A 13,339-nucleotide genomic window follows, 5' to 3' on the forward strand; every position below is an offset into this window, starting at 1 on the left:
TAAGGTAAAACTATCTTTTATTTTTACATAGCTTGGGATTTATGTAATCAGAAATACAAACAGCAAAGGACCTGAGACTGTTTTGTAATAAAAGCCAGCGTTCATGTCCTGAGAGAAGGTGAGAAACCCAGTGAAGCCCAGAGGAGTTGCAGCTACTCAGCACCTCTTAAGTCCAGGTGTTCAGCTCATGCCTCATTCTCCTGAAATCAATGGTAAAACCTGCACCGACTTCAAGAGAGCAAAGTTCAATGAGGCCAGTGCTCAGCACTCTTGAAAATGGCACCCAGTGTGTCCTGACCCCAGAATACACAGCCCATCATCTCTTGGTTACTGGCTTCATGCAGTCCATGTCAGAAGTGGCTGAAAGCCTTTAATATAATGTAACAGCTGCTGATGCCCCATAGGAAGTAAGGTCGGTCGTCTCAGGCTGGTTCTTGGAGTGCAGGAGGTCATAGCCACAATCACCATTGCTCTTGTGAGCTAAACAGTCTCAGCAAACAGTCCAAGGACTGAATATGTCCTGAAACTGGAATCCTTTTTACACCTGAGAGAAGACAACAGCAAAACCAGCATCTCTTGGTTTATCGTAGTTTATCTTTCCTCTCAACTGATATGTCAAATACAACTTAACTGGCTGTTGGCACTGCCTGAGACTGGCTTCTGATGCAAAGTGAATGAGACAAAGAAAATCAATGCTTCCCAGAGCTTTTTAAGAATGACTGCATGTGAAATCAAGAAGTAGACTCTTGGCTACAAACCCAGCTGAACAGACCATCTAAATACCTACCACTTGGCCTGCGATAGCCTCAAGGAGTAGAGCCAGGGCTGCACCTCAAAGCCCGAAGAGGGAAAGGCTATGGAAGAGGACATATCCAAAGGACTCTCTACCCAGCTCACCTGACAGCTGAATTGATCTGCTGAGGCTAAGGGTGTAAGTTAGAGCCAGCTCCAGAAAAGGGGAGCCACGACTTCTATCCTACTTCCCTACCCCAGGTCTCCTGTTAAGCAGAGCTGGGCTGGACAGAAGGCTGGACCCAGGACTTTGGACCTATAGTCTGGATTTGCTCTGCAAATTCAGAGTACTGTACATTATTTCAACCCTCTGAACCCTGACAAGTTGGACCTGTGCATCCCCCTTTTCCTCAGACCCTTCTTGCATTCATTCCCCTGCTCTCAGCTATGGCAACAAGCCTCATTTAAGATGAGGGCTCCATGGAATGTTTCCTGTGCTCAGTATTTAGCACGCAGTTGGGAGGGTTAAGGACGGTCTGCTGAGGATAACTGTAATTCCATATCTGTTAATCCCTTGGTTTGTCATGACTTTAAGCACATCCTTCCATTTTCATAAAGCAACAGGGGCCAATTCATCCCTGTATTGGCACAGGGGCTTGATCAGGAAGAGGCAGAGGCTGCGTGTACTTCTGTTCAGGAGTGAAGGTCGGGGCTGGTGCAGTCTCCAGTTTGAGCTATAGCTGCCTTGAACTGAGCCCCTGTTACAGTGACCCCCCCACAAGCTCTGCAAGGACACCAGTCTGCCTGGGTCCTTTCGACTCTGTATCTACATCTTTAGAGGAAAGAAGCCTATATGCGCACGGTGTTCAATGATATGATGTTTGTATCAGCTACCTGGAGAAAAGGTCACCATGTAACAGTGAACCAAGAAGGCCTGTTTGCTGGAACTCACCACTCACCTTAGGCAGTCACGGGCTGGGAAATGATTTCATTCAAAGCCTCCATCCACTCCTTCTGCTCCCTGTCATTCTCACATGTAAACACAAACTCCCTTTTGGGTGTGACTATGGTGAGTCCAGCTTTCCACCTCTTCCCTTTGACTCCTCTGGGTAAGCTCGCCCGGACTTCATACCCATGCTCTTTGCTTCCAATAATCACTCGGCCTGTTTCAAAGGCAGCCTTAGAGGGAGAAAGCAGGATAGTCGCAGGCATCCACAGTTGCTCAAAACTGACATCAGACTGTCATTTGATGGCAGCAGAAGTAGGTTTAATTTGGAGGGAACACTGCCATGGCTCCAGGTATGATGGGACTCAAAGGCATTCCCAACACAGAGAACTAGGAGACCTGAGTTCTCTGGTCTTTGTCACTAACTTACTAACTTCTTGCCCAAGCACAAAGAATGAGGGCAAGGATCTGCCTTGTGACCCGAGGTGGCTGACTCCATATGCCCTAGTACCTGAGAGCTAAGTTCAGTCATTTAATACAAACTCCTCAAAAGAGCCAGAACACTCAGCACCCTTCCCCCTCCCCACCAGGCCAGCTTTTCCAAACACCTCAGCTCCTGAGGTGCACAGCTCTCCTGAAAATTTGCACAATTATTTTAGAGCTGTTGTGATCACATGCATGGTGGGATCAGTATGATACAGAGCCCCTTTCAAGCAGTTCTGTTCATGAAATAAGGAGTCCTCCTTACCAATGGGTCTTTAAAGTAGATCAGATTCCTCTCCTGTGAATCCAAGCTAAACCAGCGCTTCTTGAAGACCTCCTTGTGCTAGATAAAGAATAAGCTCTTTAATGATCCAGCTTCCAGGAGCAGGGCTCCACCCACTCATGGCAGGTCCTTGGCCACCTCCTCCTAACTCTGTGCTCTGGTTCACTCTCAGCTTCTCATGCAGTTCCAAGACTCACCAGCACACCTACAGCCTCAGCTCTCTTTCTTCTCAAGGTTAACAATAGTGACACCATGAATTCTTTACCAATGTACAAACCTTCCACTGGAAGCCAGAGCTGACACTGAACAACTCCACAGCCCCACTAAGGGTTCAGCACTATTTCTCCCCACTGTAAACATTCAGTTAAGAAAAGTCTTGCCTTTTTGGCTGGTAAGAATTCACGTGTGATGTGCTGTAGTAAACCTACAGGATGAGGCACTGCAAAAAGATCTGAGAGAGATGAAATTTAACAATGGCATATTCACTACCAGCATGAAGTATTTCACTCATGATCCTTTTAGCAGTACTGACACAGGCTGGAGGCTGGGTGTGTAGGCAGAGTCAGAAAATATGTGGAGAGACAACAAGAATAGGCACTGGGAGAGAGAAATCTGCATGAAAGTCTCTGCTGTAGTGGACACCTTGTGATGATGGAGTTGCAAAGTTACTAGTATTAGCACTGAATGGGTGGCTGTCATGTGCCTGTCTGTTAATTGCAACTCCAGAAACACTGCCAATTATTCCATCACACCGGCAGTTTGCAATGAACCCTCAAAGTTATATCTCATGCAAAAGTGAAAAAAAACCCCTCTGCGCTCATTACAAACTGAGACTCAGTCCATCCAGGTTAACTGGAATGCACTTAACTACAGCTCCCAGCAAATTGTTTAATCATAATCATGACAACATTAGTAAACGTTCTGCTTCTGTGAAAAAGTTATGCTTGGCTAGTGTTAAGCTTTTAAATGGCGCTCAGCCATGACATTCAGGGGGAATTTACCGTTGGTCCCGTTTTCTTCATGTAGCCTTCTTTGAAATAACGCCTCGTAATCTTGGGTACAAGCTAGAAGAACAAAAAAGACATTGGCTACCATCTCATTTAGACTCAGCTTTTTCTTCTAACTTACCAAAGCAAATCATCAACAGTTTTTGTGATTTGTTTTATCTGCATATTAAAAGGAAGTCTAAAGCAAAAACAAACACATGTTTTTGTTTCTACAGGCCAAATTTTAAACAGACAATGTGGACGTATTTAGCTCCTGAGTTTGATCTACTCTGTGCACCGAGTACAGGATGTTCCTCCATTCAACAATGACTTGATCACTGCAAAAAATAATCTACCATTTGGGGCTAAACTGAAACTGTTTTCTGGTTACAGTGAAAGATGAGAAGTTAATTTTACCCACACTTGGTCAACATGAACTATAATAATAGTAATAATGTGCTGTGAAGACAAGCTCTGCAATAGCAACAAAAGGGGAGGGAGGGTGCGAGCCTGCAGTCAAAACCCAGAAATAGCTTGGACGCTCTCAGATTAGTTTGGGAGAACCCAGAGTGTCTGTCTCATTGTATAAGTAACATATTGTAACATTCTTCTCTGTATGGCTATCACTGTGATGCTTCTTCAGATAAGGATCTGTGTGCTCTCATAAACATGAGTATACAAGTTAGTGGCTTCTTGCCCAGGTGCCAAGAGATTGGTTGCAACTAACACAATGGAGAGAGATGAGGAAGAGTCTTGGTGCTTGTAAAGCAAGATCATAACTGACTGTTGAGCAAGGTGTCGAACAAGGGATTAGAAAAAGAGTATAGGAAGAAAATGGAAAATGCCTAATAAAGAAGCAAAAATGATATTATGCTACTGATTTTCAATTTTGAGCTAGAAAAGCCTTGATATATTTCTAAAATGAAGATTATGAGCCCTACTCACTATTATGGCCTCCATTTTTCAATTGCTAACATACAAGTTGCATTTGTCCAAGCACACGTTGGCTCACCACCCAACCTGCATGCAACAGCACCACTTGCCACACAGCACTACCTGCGCACGCAAACCTTACCAGTAGTCTTAACAACCAGACTAGTGCTTACTGGAAATAGATGCCAAATGTATCCCCATAGAAGCCCAGAATTAGAGGCCGACCCACCCCCCAAGAAGGGGAAATGAGTTCATAAGAAGTTCTCAAATCCATTCTCTATCCTGAGGGATAATACCATAGCACAGTGCATGAGCAAACGTGTTTCATGATGTCCAGATCAATTATTTCAAGCTTTTTCAGTTCTCACCTCAGACACAGGGACAGTGGGGAAGGTGGTTCTAAGATAATGGAAACGCGCTGCCCGAATGGCATTGAACCAGTCAACAATTTCCTAAGGAAGATAGCAAATATAACTGTGAAGACAGGAATAATGCAATAAGTTACAAGTGTTGTCTTCTAAAAAGTATCTTCAGACTCTTTGCCAATTTGTCTTGCATCTCCTAACACTGCAATGTAGAACCTAAAGGGAAATGAAGGCAAGCAACCTGCCCAGGATCACACAGTGATCACTGGTAGAGCTAAAAACAGAACAAGGTAGTCTTGCCATATACTACTTCACTGTAACCCTTAGACAAGTGATAGAACCAACATTTCTCAGTTACTACAAAAGCAACATTGCCTTTACCTTTCCACTCTCATGATAGACAAAAAGGTTCCTTGTCAGACCACCTTCATTGTATGTGATCTGCAGCCCATGGGGGTTCTGGATTTTCTCTGTCTGGAACATTGCATTCAGATCCTTAATGCTGATCACAGCTTTTGGACTTTCAGACTGTGGGTCAAAAAATATTCATGTGTTAACAGTGACTTTGTGGGAAGCAGTCAAGGGCAAAGGTGCTAACCAACTAGCATTTCCTCAATGAGCTAAAAACCAGCTTCCTCAAACAAAGTTGGCAAAGGCTAAATCTTTGTTACTTGTTTTGTGTCCATCACACTTCATTCCAAAGAAAGTCTTTTTTTCCTTGACAAATGATGCTGCACAGTTTCCTTAGAAGAAAGGGCCTGGTTAGCGAGTCCTGTCCTATCACCTGCCATCTCTCAGGTGCCAGTCTCCTTATCACTTCATTAACTTCAGCGCTCTCTAGTATGATTTTCCAAAAGAGCCATAAACTGTAGTTTTGCACAGAAGCGAGATGTGGTTTATGCAAGAAGGCAAGAAGTGGAGTAGTGGGTGCTTCATGAGATTAGTGCTGGTAAAACAGGAAGTAACTCCTGCCAGCTTAACCCTTCTCCCTCTTCCTGTCCATCAAATATGAGGGTGGAAGGCTGGTGGGCATAGCAACAAAATCTAAGAGCCAGCAAACTGTTCAGCAAGTTGTGTGTGTGTGGGCCAGGAACTTGGCTACAAAACCAGACTTTGACCAGTTTATGCCTGAGGAACTTACCTCTTTGGTGTAGTATTTCAGTACCCCATCGCTTGCTGACAGGATAAACTGCCTTGGAAGGAATTGCTTGCTATCCCGCCCACGCTTCCACAGAAATCCTTCACGGCTGCCTGAAATGGAAGCTAGACACCTCAGTTTCAGTGAAACCACATACTTGCTGAAGAGGAAATGTGACTTTGTTTCTAGTCTTATTTCCATCTCCGGTTTTCTGTTTTAAAGAACACTATTGAGCAGTGGAGGGAGAAAAATGTACCTCCAGCCCATGCATCTGGGTCCTCATACTGGAGCTCAGAGGGGTAAATGCCCATTTATTAGCCTTAGGGTCAATCTGAGCTTCTCCATGTGCAATGTATCATATACCTGTAAATGAGGTTTTCCAAGTAAGCATATACTGGCTGCACATCCTGACAGAGCATGTAGGAGGACAGTTTCTCAGCAAGGTGAAAATAAGACCACCTCAGCCAACCCCAGCCACTGAGAAGAGGTTTTCAGTCCTCTGTAGCTTTGGCTTCACAAGGGTAACAACCCTCTATAGACAATCAAGGACTTTTTACCTGAGGTACATGCTTCACGGCTGATGCTTGTGGCAACAAATTCTTTCCGCTCATACTTAGCTCTGATCCATTGTTCTCTTAAAACCCTGAAAAAAGAAAAACATGGATTAGCTCAATCCAGATCCACCTCCGATTGTTGCCCCTACCCCTTTCCAGCTGCATATGGAAACAGGCTAACCAACACCATTCAGCACAGCCAAAATACCTGTATTTTCTCATATACAACATATAACTTCAAAAAAAACATGTTGCTGGAAACTGCAGTTTGCACTGTAAGTAAAGAAATAAGGTAGCAATGTTTCTATCAGTCAAGACTCTGCTGGACAAAAGCAAAACTAACTGCACAGCATCATCAGGGAGCAGAACAAGCAGGCTTAGCTCTTTAACTGCTGCTACTCAGTTACTTAGTACAAAGAAAAATCTATTTTTTTTCCATTCTGCCTTTCAAAAACTAGGTTATTTTATTCTTTGACATGCTGCATGCAAGAAAATATGATACTAATGGCGGCACAGGCAGGGAGAAGCAAAAGTACAAAAGCTTATGAAGGTCTGCAGCCCTCAAGTCAGCAACTTACAGGCAGTCTTTAGACTGGGGAACATAATAGAAAGGAGGGACTTCTGCCTCATAGATAGCCTTTGCACAGAGATTCCCATGCTTCTTCATAAACTGCAAAACAAAAGAAGTTCCTCAATTGGGGGACTGGCAGCCAGAAAAATAAGTATTGTTTCATAAACATACCGTGAAACTAGGGACAAAGGCAGCAGCATATTTATTTTGCTCAGCCTTCTGTACACACATGCAGGTATGAATGAATGCTTGTTGTGCTTGTGTTTGACCTTTCTTCTTTCCTGTGTTCTAACAGGAAATATTACCCTTCTTTATGGCCTCTGCCCCAGCTGCAGACTGGGGATAACATACATAAATGTCTCGGTGGGAAGATGTGAGGTTTAATTTGTTAAAAAAAGAGACTGGGAGTCTCAAGGAAAAGACCCTATATATGTGAAAGTCATCGCGTGCTTATAAAGCGCAATGTGCACCTACCTATGTGCTCTATAAACATAACCTAATAACAGGATGGAGGATAAGCACTTCTTAGCATGTCCTAATCTGACCATGTATCACTATGGGTTGGAGACATCACTAGAAACCCCAGAGATTAATGTTATTCCATGTTTTTTATTGACCTGACAATGTCATGACCAGGAGACAGAAAAACAACATGCTGAAATGCAGCAGACAGAACTTGAATTCTTGCTTCCCCATCCATACCTCTACAAGATCATGCTCCCAGAAGTCAAGGCGGAGGGATTTGACCCTGCTGATTTCAGGAAGATTGCGATGAATCCCAGAGCAATTCAAACAAATAAATACTCCAAGTTTGTAAGAGGCCCATTCAGGATCTAAAGAAAAACATAAGGAAGTTTGTAGTGCCGCGCAGCATGTAGCAACGCACCGGCAAAGGAATGACAGTCTCTGAGATTCACATCCAAAATAAAACCACATTCACGGTGCAGTCGCTGGAGTCAAATCCAGACCCAGCGTATGTGGAAATGACTCTGTTGCCGTCATGACCCATTCATCCGTTGGTCCTTCCACCAAACACTTGTTCAAAAAAAATAAATTTAGATGACACGATAACCAGAAACCTGTCCGTACGGGCCAGCCGGTGACTGAGAAACAACCCAGTGACAGACCTAACAGGTGCAACGTCTATTGGGCTTCAGCATCACTAAAAATCTAACAGCCCAATGCTGAGGTTGGTAGAAATTCAGCCTTCGGGGTACAATCGTCTATGGGCAGAAACGCCCTTTGCCAAGGCGACTAGGAGGCTTCGCAGCTTCGATGTTCTGGGCTAGGCATTTCGAGACCGAGTGAAATTGTGGAACTATCTCCGCTTCTTCCGGCTGCAAAACAGACCACCTAATCTTCCCCTGATCTCGGAGGACTCTCACACCGACTGGCTAGTTATCGGGGTGACGTCTCCCTCCTACTCCTCCATCTCTCCAAGGGGCCTCCCCACACACGGCCCCGCGGGCACGGCACAGCCGGGCTCTGGGCAGCTCCTCCCTCCCACCCAGCGGCCTCCACCGGAGCGTGTGCCAGAGCTGCTCCCCCCACAGGCACCTCAGGTGAGAGGCAGAGGCCGGGCCAGGCTCACCTGGCACCCCGCAGTCGGCGCAGTGGGTGTTCCCGGCGCCGCTCGCCCGCAGCACCTCCAGCAGCGCCATCCTACCGCTGTCGCGCTCCATCTCGCGGGGAAGGAAGAACCGCCCCAGGCGGGCAGGCGGTGGGGGAGGGGAAGAGGAGGGAGAAGGAGACCGCAGCCCACACGCCTCAGCCCCCTCATAGCCGCGGCTTCAAAACTAGAACCGGAACCTTGCCCTCAGGCTCCAGAACCGGAACCGGAACTAGAACCTTTCCCGTCGGGGTTGGGACCCGGAACCAGAACTGGAAAGTCCCGTTTCCCCCCCCCCTTAGGAACCGGAAGCAGAGCCTTCCCCTCAGAGTCAGCGGGGCCGGGAGCGCAGTTCTGTCCGAAGCCGCGTGGGCGCCGTGATGCTGCGGCGGGGTAGTGGGGCCTGCTCGGGTCGAGGGTCGTTGTAAGAGGATTTCACGCCTCTCCTCCCTCCGTGCTTGCCAGCTCTGCGAGCTCACTGCAACGTGCTCTGCCTCTTTCCCCAGGAAGCTTTTTCTTGCACCTCGGCGCGGTGTCATCCTGGTTGCAGCCCCTGTGCCGTCGGGCCGGCCTGGAGACCCTGGGGCCCGCGCTGCAGCAGGACCGCCCCCGCGCCCCCACCAGAGACTGGAGCACGGAGCGGCCCGAGAAGCCGCTGGGCGCGCTGTTCTCCCCGGAGCAGCAGGCCGCTGTCCTGCAGGCGCTCAACACCGCGTCCGAGGAGGAGCTGGCCGCCATCGGAGAGCTGCAGGGCACCCTGCCGGCCGACATCGTCGAGTATCGCCTGCAACACGGGCCCTTTGGGGACTTGCCAAGCTTACTGAACGTGCCTATCTTGCAACTTCAAACCCTAGTTAACGTCTGCAACTTTATTCTGGATTCATCTGAGGAAGTGGAGAGGAGAGAGGGAAAAATGCAGGGCGCTAAATTGTCGACGAGGTTCTTTAAACCTAAAATAAAAAACGCGGAGGTATGTAGTCGCCTGAAGATATGTAGCCGTCCGCACGGTTGCGGGGATGTAGCCATTTCAGCACTGTTCAGACTCCTGGTGGCTGGGTGAATTCTTCGGACAGGTTTCCCTTGCTTTATGTTGTACATGCGTTCCTGGAAAACGGCGCATAGCTCGAATTCGTATAAAGGGACCCCACTTTACAATGTCACCAATAGGAATACATCCCAAGACCTCAACTGTACTGACCCCCAGGCCCATTTCTGCCAATTTTACAAGACAGTGTTGGTATGCACTCACAACAGACAGCACATACAAGCACAGGGCACTTTCATAATGGGGATGGTAATTACAGAAACATATTTCAGACAACAAGTGAGGAGAACAGGTCTACACCGGAGACATTTTTTGGTGCATGTCACTCTCACAAGGCACCGCACAAAGCAGCTGACTGGGAGTTTCCACTGCACCGATCGCATAAAAATGAAATTATGTTGCATATAACTAATTTTTTTTTTATATAAAAAGGGTTATCACGTAAGAGTGAATTCACACATACAGGACCTGCATAAACGAGGGAAGCCTGTATCAGGACCCCCTTCACCAGAGATAATGATCATAATAATTCGTATTTTCACCATTTTCAGGCCCCCTTTCTGTCTGGGCCCTGGGCAGCTGCATGGTTCGTCCATGCCTGTGTCCAGTCCTGACCCATTTGATCTAAGACACCACTCTTATTTTCAGAATAATTTTTGTTAGTGCTCTAAATTTAACACTTCTAGAAATTATATTTTATCAACCTGAACTCTGTATAGTTTTGTAAAAGGTGGTATTTTCATCTAAGCTATTAAATAATATTCAGCACATAATTCGTACATACACCATCAGAAGGCTGGAGATATTAACTGCTGAAAGAACTGACACCACCTTTCTTCTATTCAGGCTTTATCTAGCATCGTGTCTATTGTTTTTGGCCCTTGCAAAATTGCATGGGCTCATGTGGATCGCGGCTTAGCAGTTCACAGCTGGGAGCAAAAAGAATACAGATTTATAAAGGGAACCTATCAGCCAGCAGTGTATCTGGAAAATGTAAGTAGAAGGTCTTCTGGATGTTTTAAAAATAAACTCTTTAAGTTTAATTTTTACTCGCTCACTTTTATAACATATAGAAAAGTACTTCATTTTCCAAGGGAGACCTTTTCTAAGCAGCATTTATTTTGCTGGTTTATTCTGTGAATTGCACATAGAAAACCCAGTTTTGCAAAAGGAATCTGTATGAGATATAGCCTTTAAAAGTTTGTTTATTGGCAATGCATACAGCACTCAAGTGGTAGAGCTGCTTTCTTCAACACTTGTCTTGAACTTTCTGCAGGTAAACAAAACTTTCCATTCTAGAACTCCATAAGAAAGATGTGACCTTTCTTGTACCAGAGGACCTGAAGTATTTAGAAACATTCAGAAGCTGTGAGGAGCTGCTTGCAACAGTCCTTCTTGCACCCTAATTATGAGCTGTGATTTGTTACTAGTGCGATGTGTGGCTGCAAGAAAGTGAACAGCCTTCTCCACGTTCTTCAATAATTATAAATAACATTTAGACTTAAACAACCATTTTTTAAAGTGGCAAAGAGGAGAACTGGAAAGAAGTTTTCCATTTGATGTGTCTTGTTGAAATTTTAACAAAAACATGAGTAAAACTTGATGAAAACTGGAATGCCTTTTTGCCAGCTTAGTACTTTATCACTCATCTGAAATACGCTAGTTAAGAAATCTTTCGATTTTGGTTTCTAGATCAGCTGATTTAGCTAGTGTTCTGGCTAATGTGCATATTCTTCTCTCTCTCCCTCCTCCCCAGATTTCTTCAGTGGTTTCCAAACTTCCTAAAGCTGATGTTTATGTTCTGGAAAAAAAAAGACTTTCTAATCAGAATACAAATTTGTTTCCTGTAATATTACATCTTCGCACGATCGAAGCTATGCTGTATGCCCTGTTACATAAAACACTGAAGTTAGATGTCCAGGACCAAATACTAGGTATGTCCCGAACTGTTGTAGGAAAACACTTTGGGTTGATGGTGGGAGATTTCCGGTCAAGTGGAATGGAACTTGTGAAGCAACTTCTCCTAGAATATGTTACCCAAGAACAGCCACGAATATCCTTTCCCCTGAACAAGGTGGTGACGTATAGAAACTTACTTTCTTCAGTTACACAAAACAGGGAGGAGGAGATGTGTGATTCTCTACTACAGGCATTAGCCTTTTATGAACTCCTAATATTAAACAACACTACTTGAATCTTTTACTGTTGTAGAGCCAAAGTAAACTGAATGTTGTATTTTAACTGAACATGTATTTCCTCTTACTTTACATATAGCTAGGGTTACCATACATCAGGGTTTTCCTGGACCTGTCCTCTTTTTGGGTCCTCCCATCTCTGTCCAAGTGTTTTTTGTGTTTTTTTAAATATCAACAAATGTCTGGGATTTTACTCTGCTCCTCATCAAAGTTTTTCCTGGCACTTCCCAGCTTGCCCTAGCAAGGAGCTGCTTGAGGCAGGGGAAGGTGATTGGAGGCAGGGGCATCACGTGTGCCTGCCTGCGCACACAACATACAGCCAGGCAGGGTGATGGAAGCAGGGCAGGGGGGCCCTGTGGGTCAGGTTTGTGGGGGCTGTAGCTGGGGAGTAAGGGGCAACAGCAGGGGCAGGGCACTGGCCTGTCAGGGCTGCTTAGTGTCATAGAGCAGCAGGGGGAACAGCCACAGTTGGACCCATGTCCTGTTGCACAGGGGGAGCTGCTGCTGGGAGGGAGCAAGTGGAGGATAGGCAGGGAGTGAGGGGTACTGTGGGGGGTGGGGAATGACTTGGGACTGAGGGGCAACAACATATCAGGCCTATTCACCACCACAAAGCAGTAGGGGAGGGCAGGGGGACAACTGCAGCTGGACCCAAGTCCTGGTAAGTGAGGGTGGCAGCAGCTCTGATTTTTTCCATGATGAAAAATCCACTACCCTGTGCTTCTTATCCATGTGGCCATGAATGACACTGCTCTGAGCAATCCCAGCCAGGTCATGAATGGCTGCAGGGCTTAGGGGTGCGGGTGGTTTTTTCCTTTATCCTCCCAGTTATGGGTCATGGGCTACAGGAGACAGATCAAGGTGGTCAACTGAAGACTGTGGCACTGGTGTGATTGTGGAAACTGAAGCTTTCACAACGACAGTCTGCTCTTCGGTGAGAGCGGCAGCAGTCTGCTGGGAAGAGACACCCTCCGCCTTACTTCACTAGGGACAGCCAGAATGGCTGACCTGCTCGACTGGGCTTTAAACTAAGCCTGCTGGGGGATGGGTGGACAAGCACCAATGCAAGCCTGTTAGGCAATACCTACAAAACCAACAGGCTAGGACACGCAAGGGATTCCACTCCTACCCCAGCCCTGGAACGGTGTCCTCCTTAGAATGTGAGGAAGCCTAGGGCTCCCAATGGGATATTTACATGTCTGTACACCAATGCCGGGAGCTTGGGGTATAAACAGGAGGAACTGGTCCTACCAAACAAGAAAGACTACAATCTCATAGGGATAACAGATCTGGTGGGACTCTACCTGGACAGAGCCACAGGTATAGACAGAACCATAGAAGTAGGGTCAGAAGGGACCTTGTAGATCTTCAAGTCTGACCGCCCACCTGGGTGGGAGAAAAGACTGGACTCAAATGAGTTCAGGCAGGTAGTCATCAAGCTTCTTCTTAAAGATCCCCAGGGTAGGAGCCAGCACCACTTCCCTAGGAAGTTGGTTCCA

General features: G+C 46.1%; 2 protein-coding genes across 7 annotated transcripts; one reads left to right on the forward strand and one right to left on the reverse strand.

The window, feature by feature from the left end:
• On the reverse strand, window positions 1-8,850 carry ADAP2 (ArfGAP with dual PH domains 2). Of its 6 annotated transcripts, none has more exons than XM_019542421.1 (11): window positions 8,583-8,831; window positions 7,694-7,824; window positions 6,999-7,090; window positions 6,424-6,509; window positions 5,870-5,979; window positions 5,110-5,256; window positions 4,732-4,815; window positions 3,446-3,508; window positions 2,427-2,504; window positions 1,692-1,911; window positions 1-544 (listed from the first exon to the last, which is right to left on the reverse strand). In XM_019542421.1, exons 1-10 carry the CDS (start codon window positions 8,671-8,673, stop codon window positions 1,693-1,695), a joined length of 1,101 nt encoding a protein of 366 aa, XP_019397966.1. In that variant the 5' UTR covers window positions 8,674-8,831; the 3' UTR covers window positions 1-544; window position 1,692. The 6 variants fall into 6 exon arrangements, 4 of the variants coding, with proteins under 4 accessions (XP_019397966.1, XP_019397965.1, XP_019397967.1 ...); XM_019542420.1 differs by having other exon boundaries at window positions 1-660; XM_019542422.1 differs by lacking the exon at window positions 2,427-2,504 and having other exon boundaries at window positions 1-1,911; window positions 8,583-8,833.
• A 115-nt stretch (window positions 8,851-8,965) lies between these two features.
• Window positions 8,966-11,891, forward strand: TEFM (transcription elongation factor, mitochondrial). Its single transcript, XM_019542424.1, has 4 exons — window positions 8,966-8,993; window positions 9,107-9,570; window positions 10,492-10,638; window positions 11,402-11,891. Exons 1-4 carry the CDS (start codon window positions 8,981-8,983, stop codon window positions 11,837-11,839), a joined length of 1,062 nt encoding a protein of 353 aa, XP_019397969.1. The 5' UTR covers window positions 8,966-8,980; the 3' UTR covers window positions 11,840-11,891.
• The last annotated feature ends 1,448 nt before the right edge of the window (window positions 11,892-13,339 follow it).

This window comes from Crocodylus porosus, unplaced genomic scaffold (genome assembly GCF_001723895.1).
Source record: "Crocodylus porosus isolate Cpor-Errol unplaced genomic scaffold, CroPor_comp1, whole genome shotgun sequence".
NCBI lineage: Eukaryota > Metazoa > Chordata > Crocodylia > Crocodylidae > Crocodylus > Crocodylus porosus.

Excerpts from the sequence above, each read along its gene's own strand:
- ADAP2 (XM_019542421.1), bottom strand. The coding sequence starts at position 8,673 with ATGGAGCGCGACAGCGGTAGGATGGCGCTGCTGGAGGTGCTGCGGGCG. Across the intron at positions 7,825-8,582 it reads CGCCGACTGCGGGGTGCCAG|ATCCTGAATGGGCCTCTTAC; the intron begins GTGAGCCTGGCC and ends GTTTTTCTTTAG. Across the intron at positions 3,509-4,731 it reads CCACTGTCCCTGTGTCTGAG|CTTGTACCCAAGATTACGAG; the intron begins GTGAGAACTGAA and ends TTGTTCTTCTAG.
- TEFM (XM_019542424.1), top strand. Across the intron at positions 9,571-10,491 it reads CTAAAATAAAAAACGCGGAG|GCTTTATCTAGCATCGTGTC; the intron begins GTATGTAGTCGC and ends TCTTCTATTCAG. Across the intron at positions 10,639-11,401 it reads CAGCAGTGTATCTGGAAAAT|ATTTCTTCAGTGGTTTCCAA; the intron begins GTAAGTAGAAGG and ends CCTCCTCCCCAG.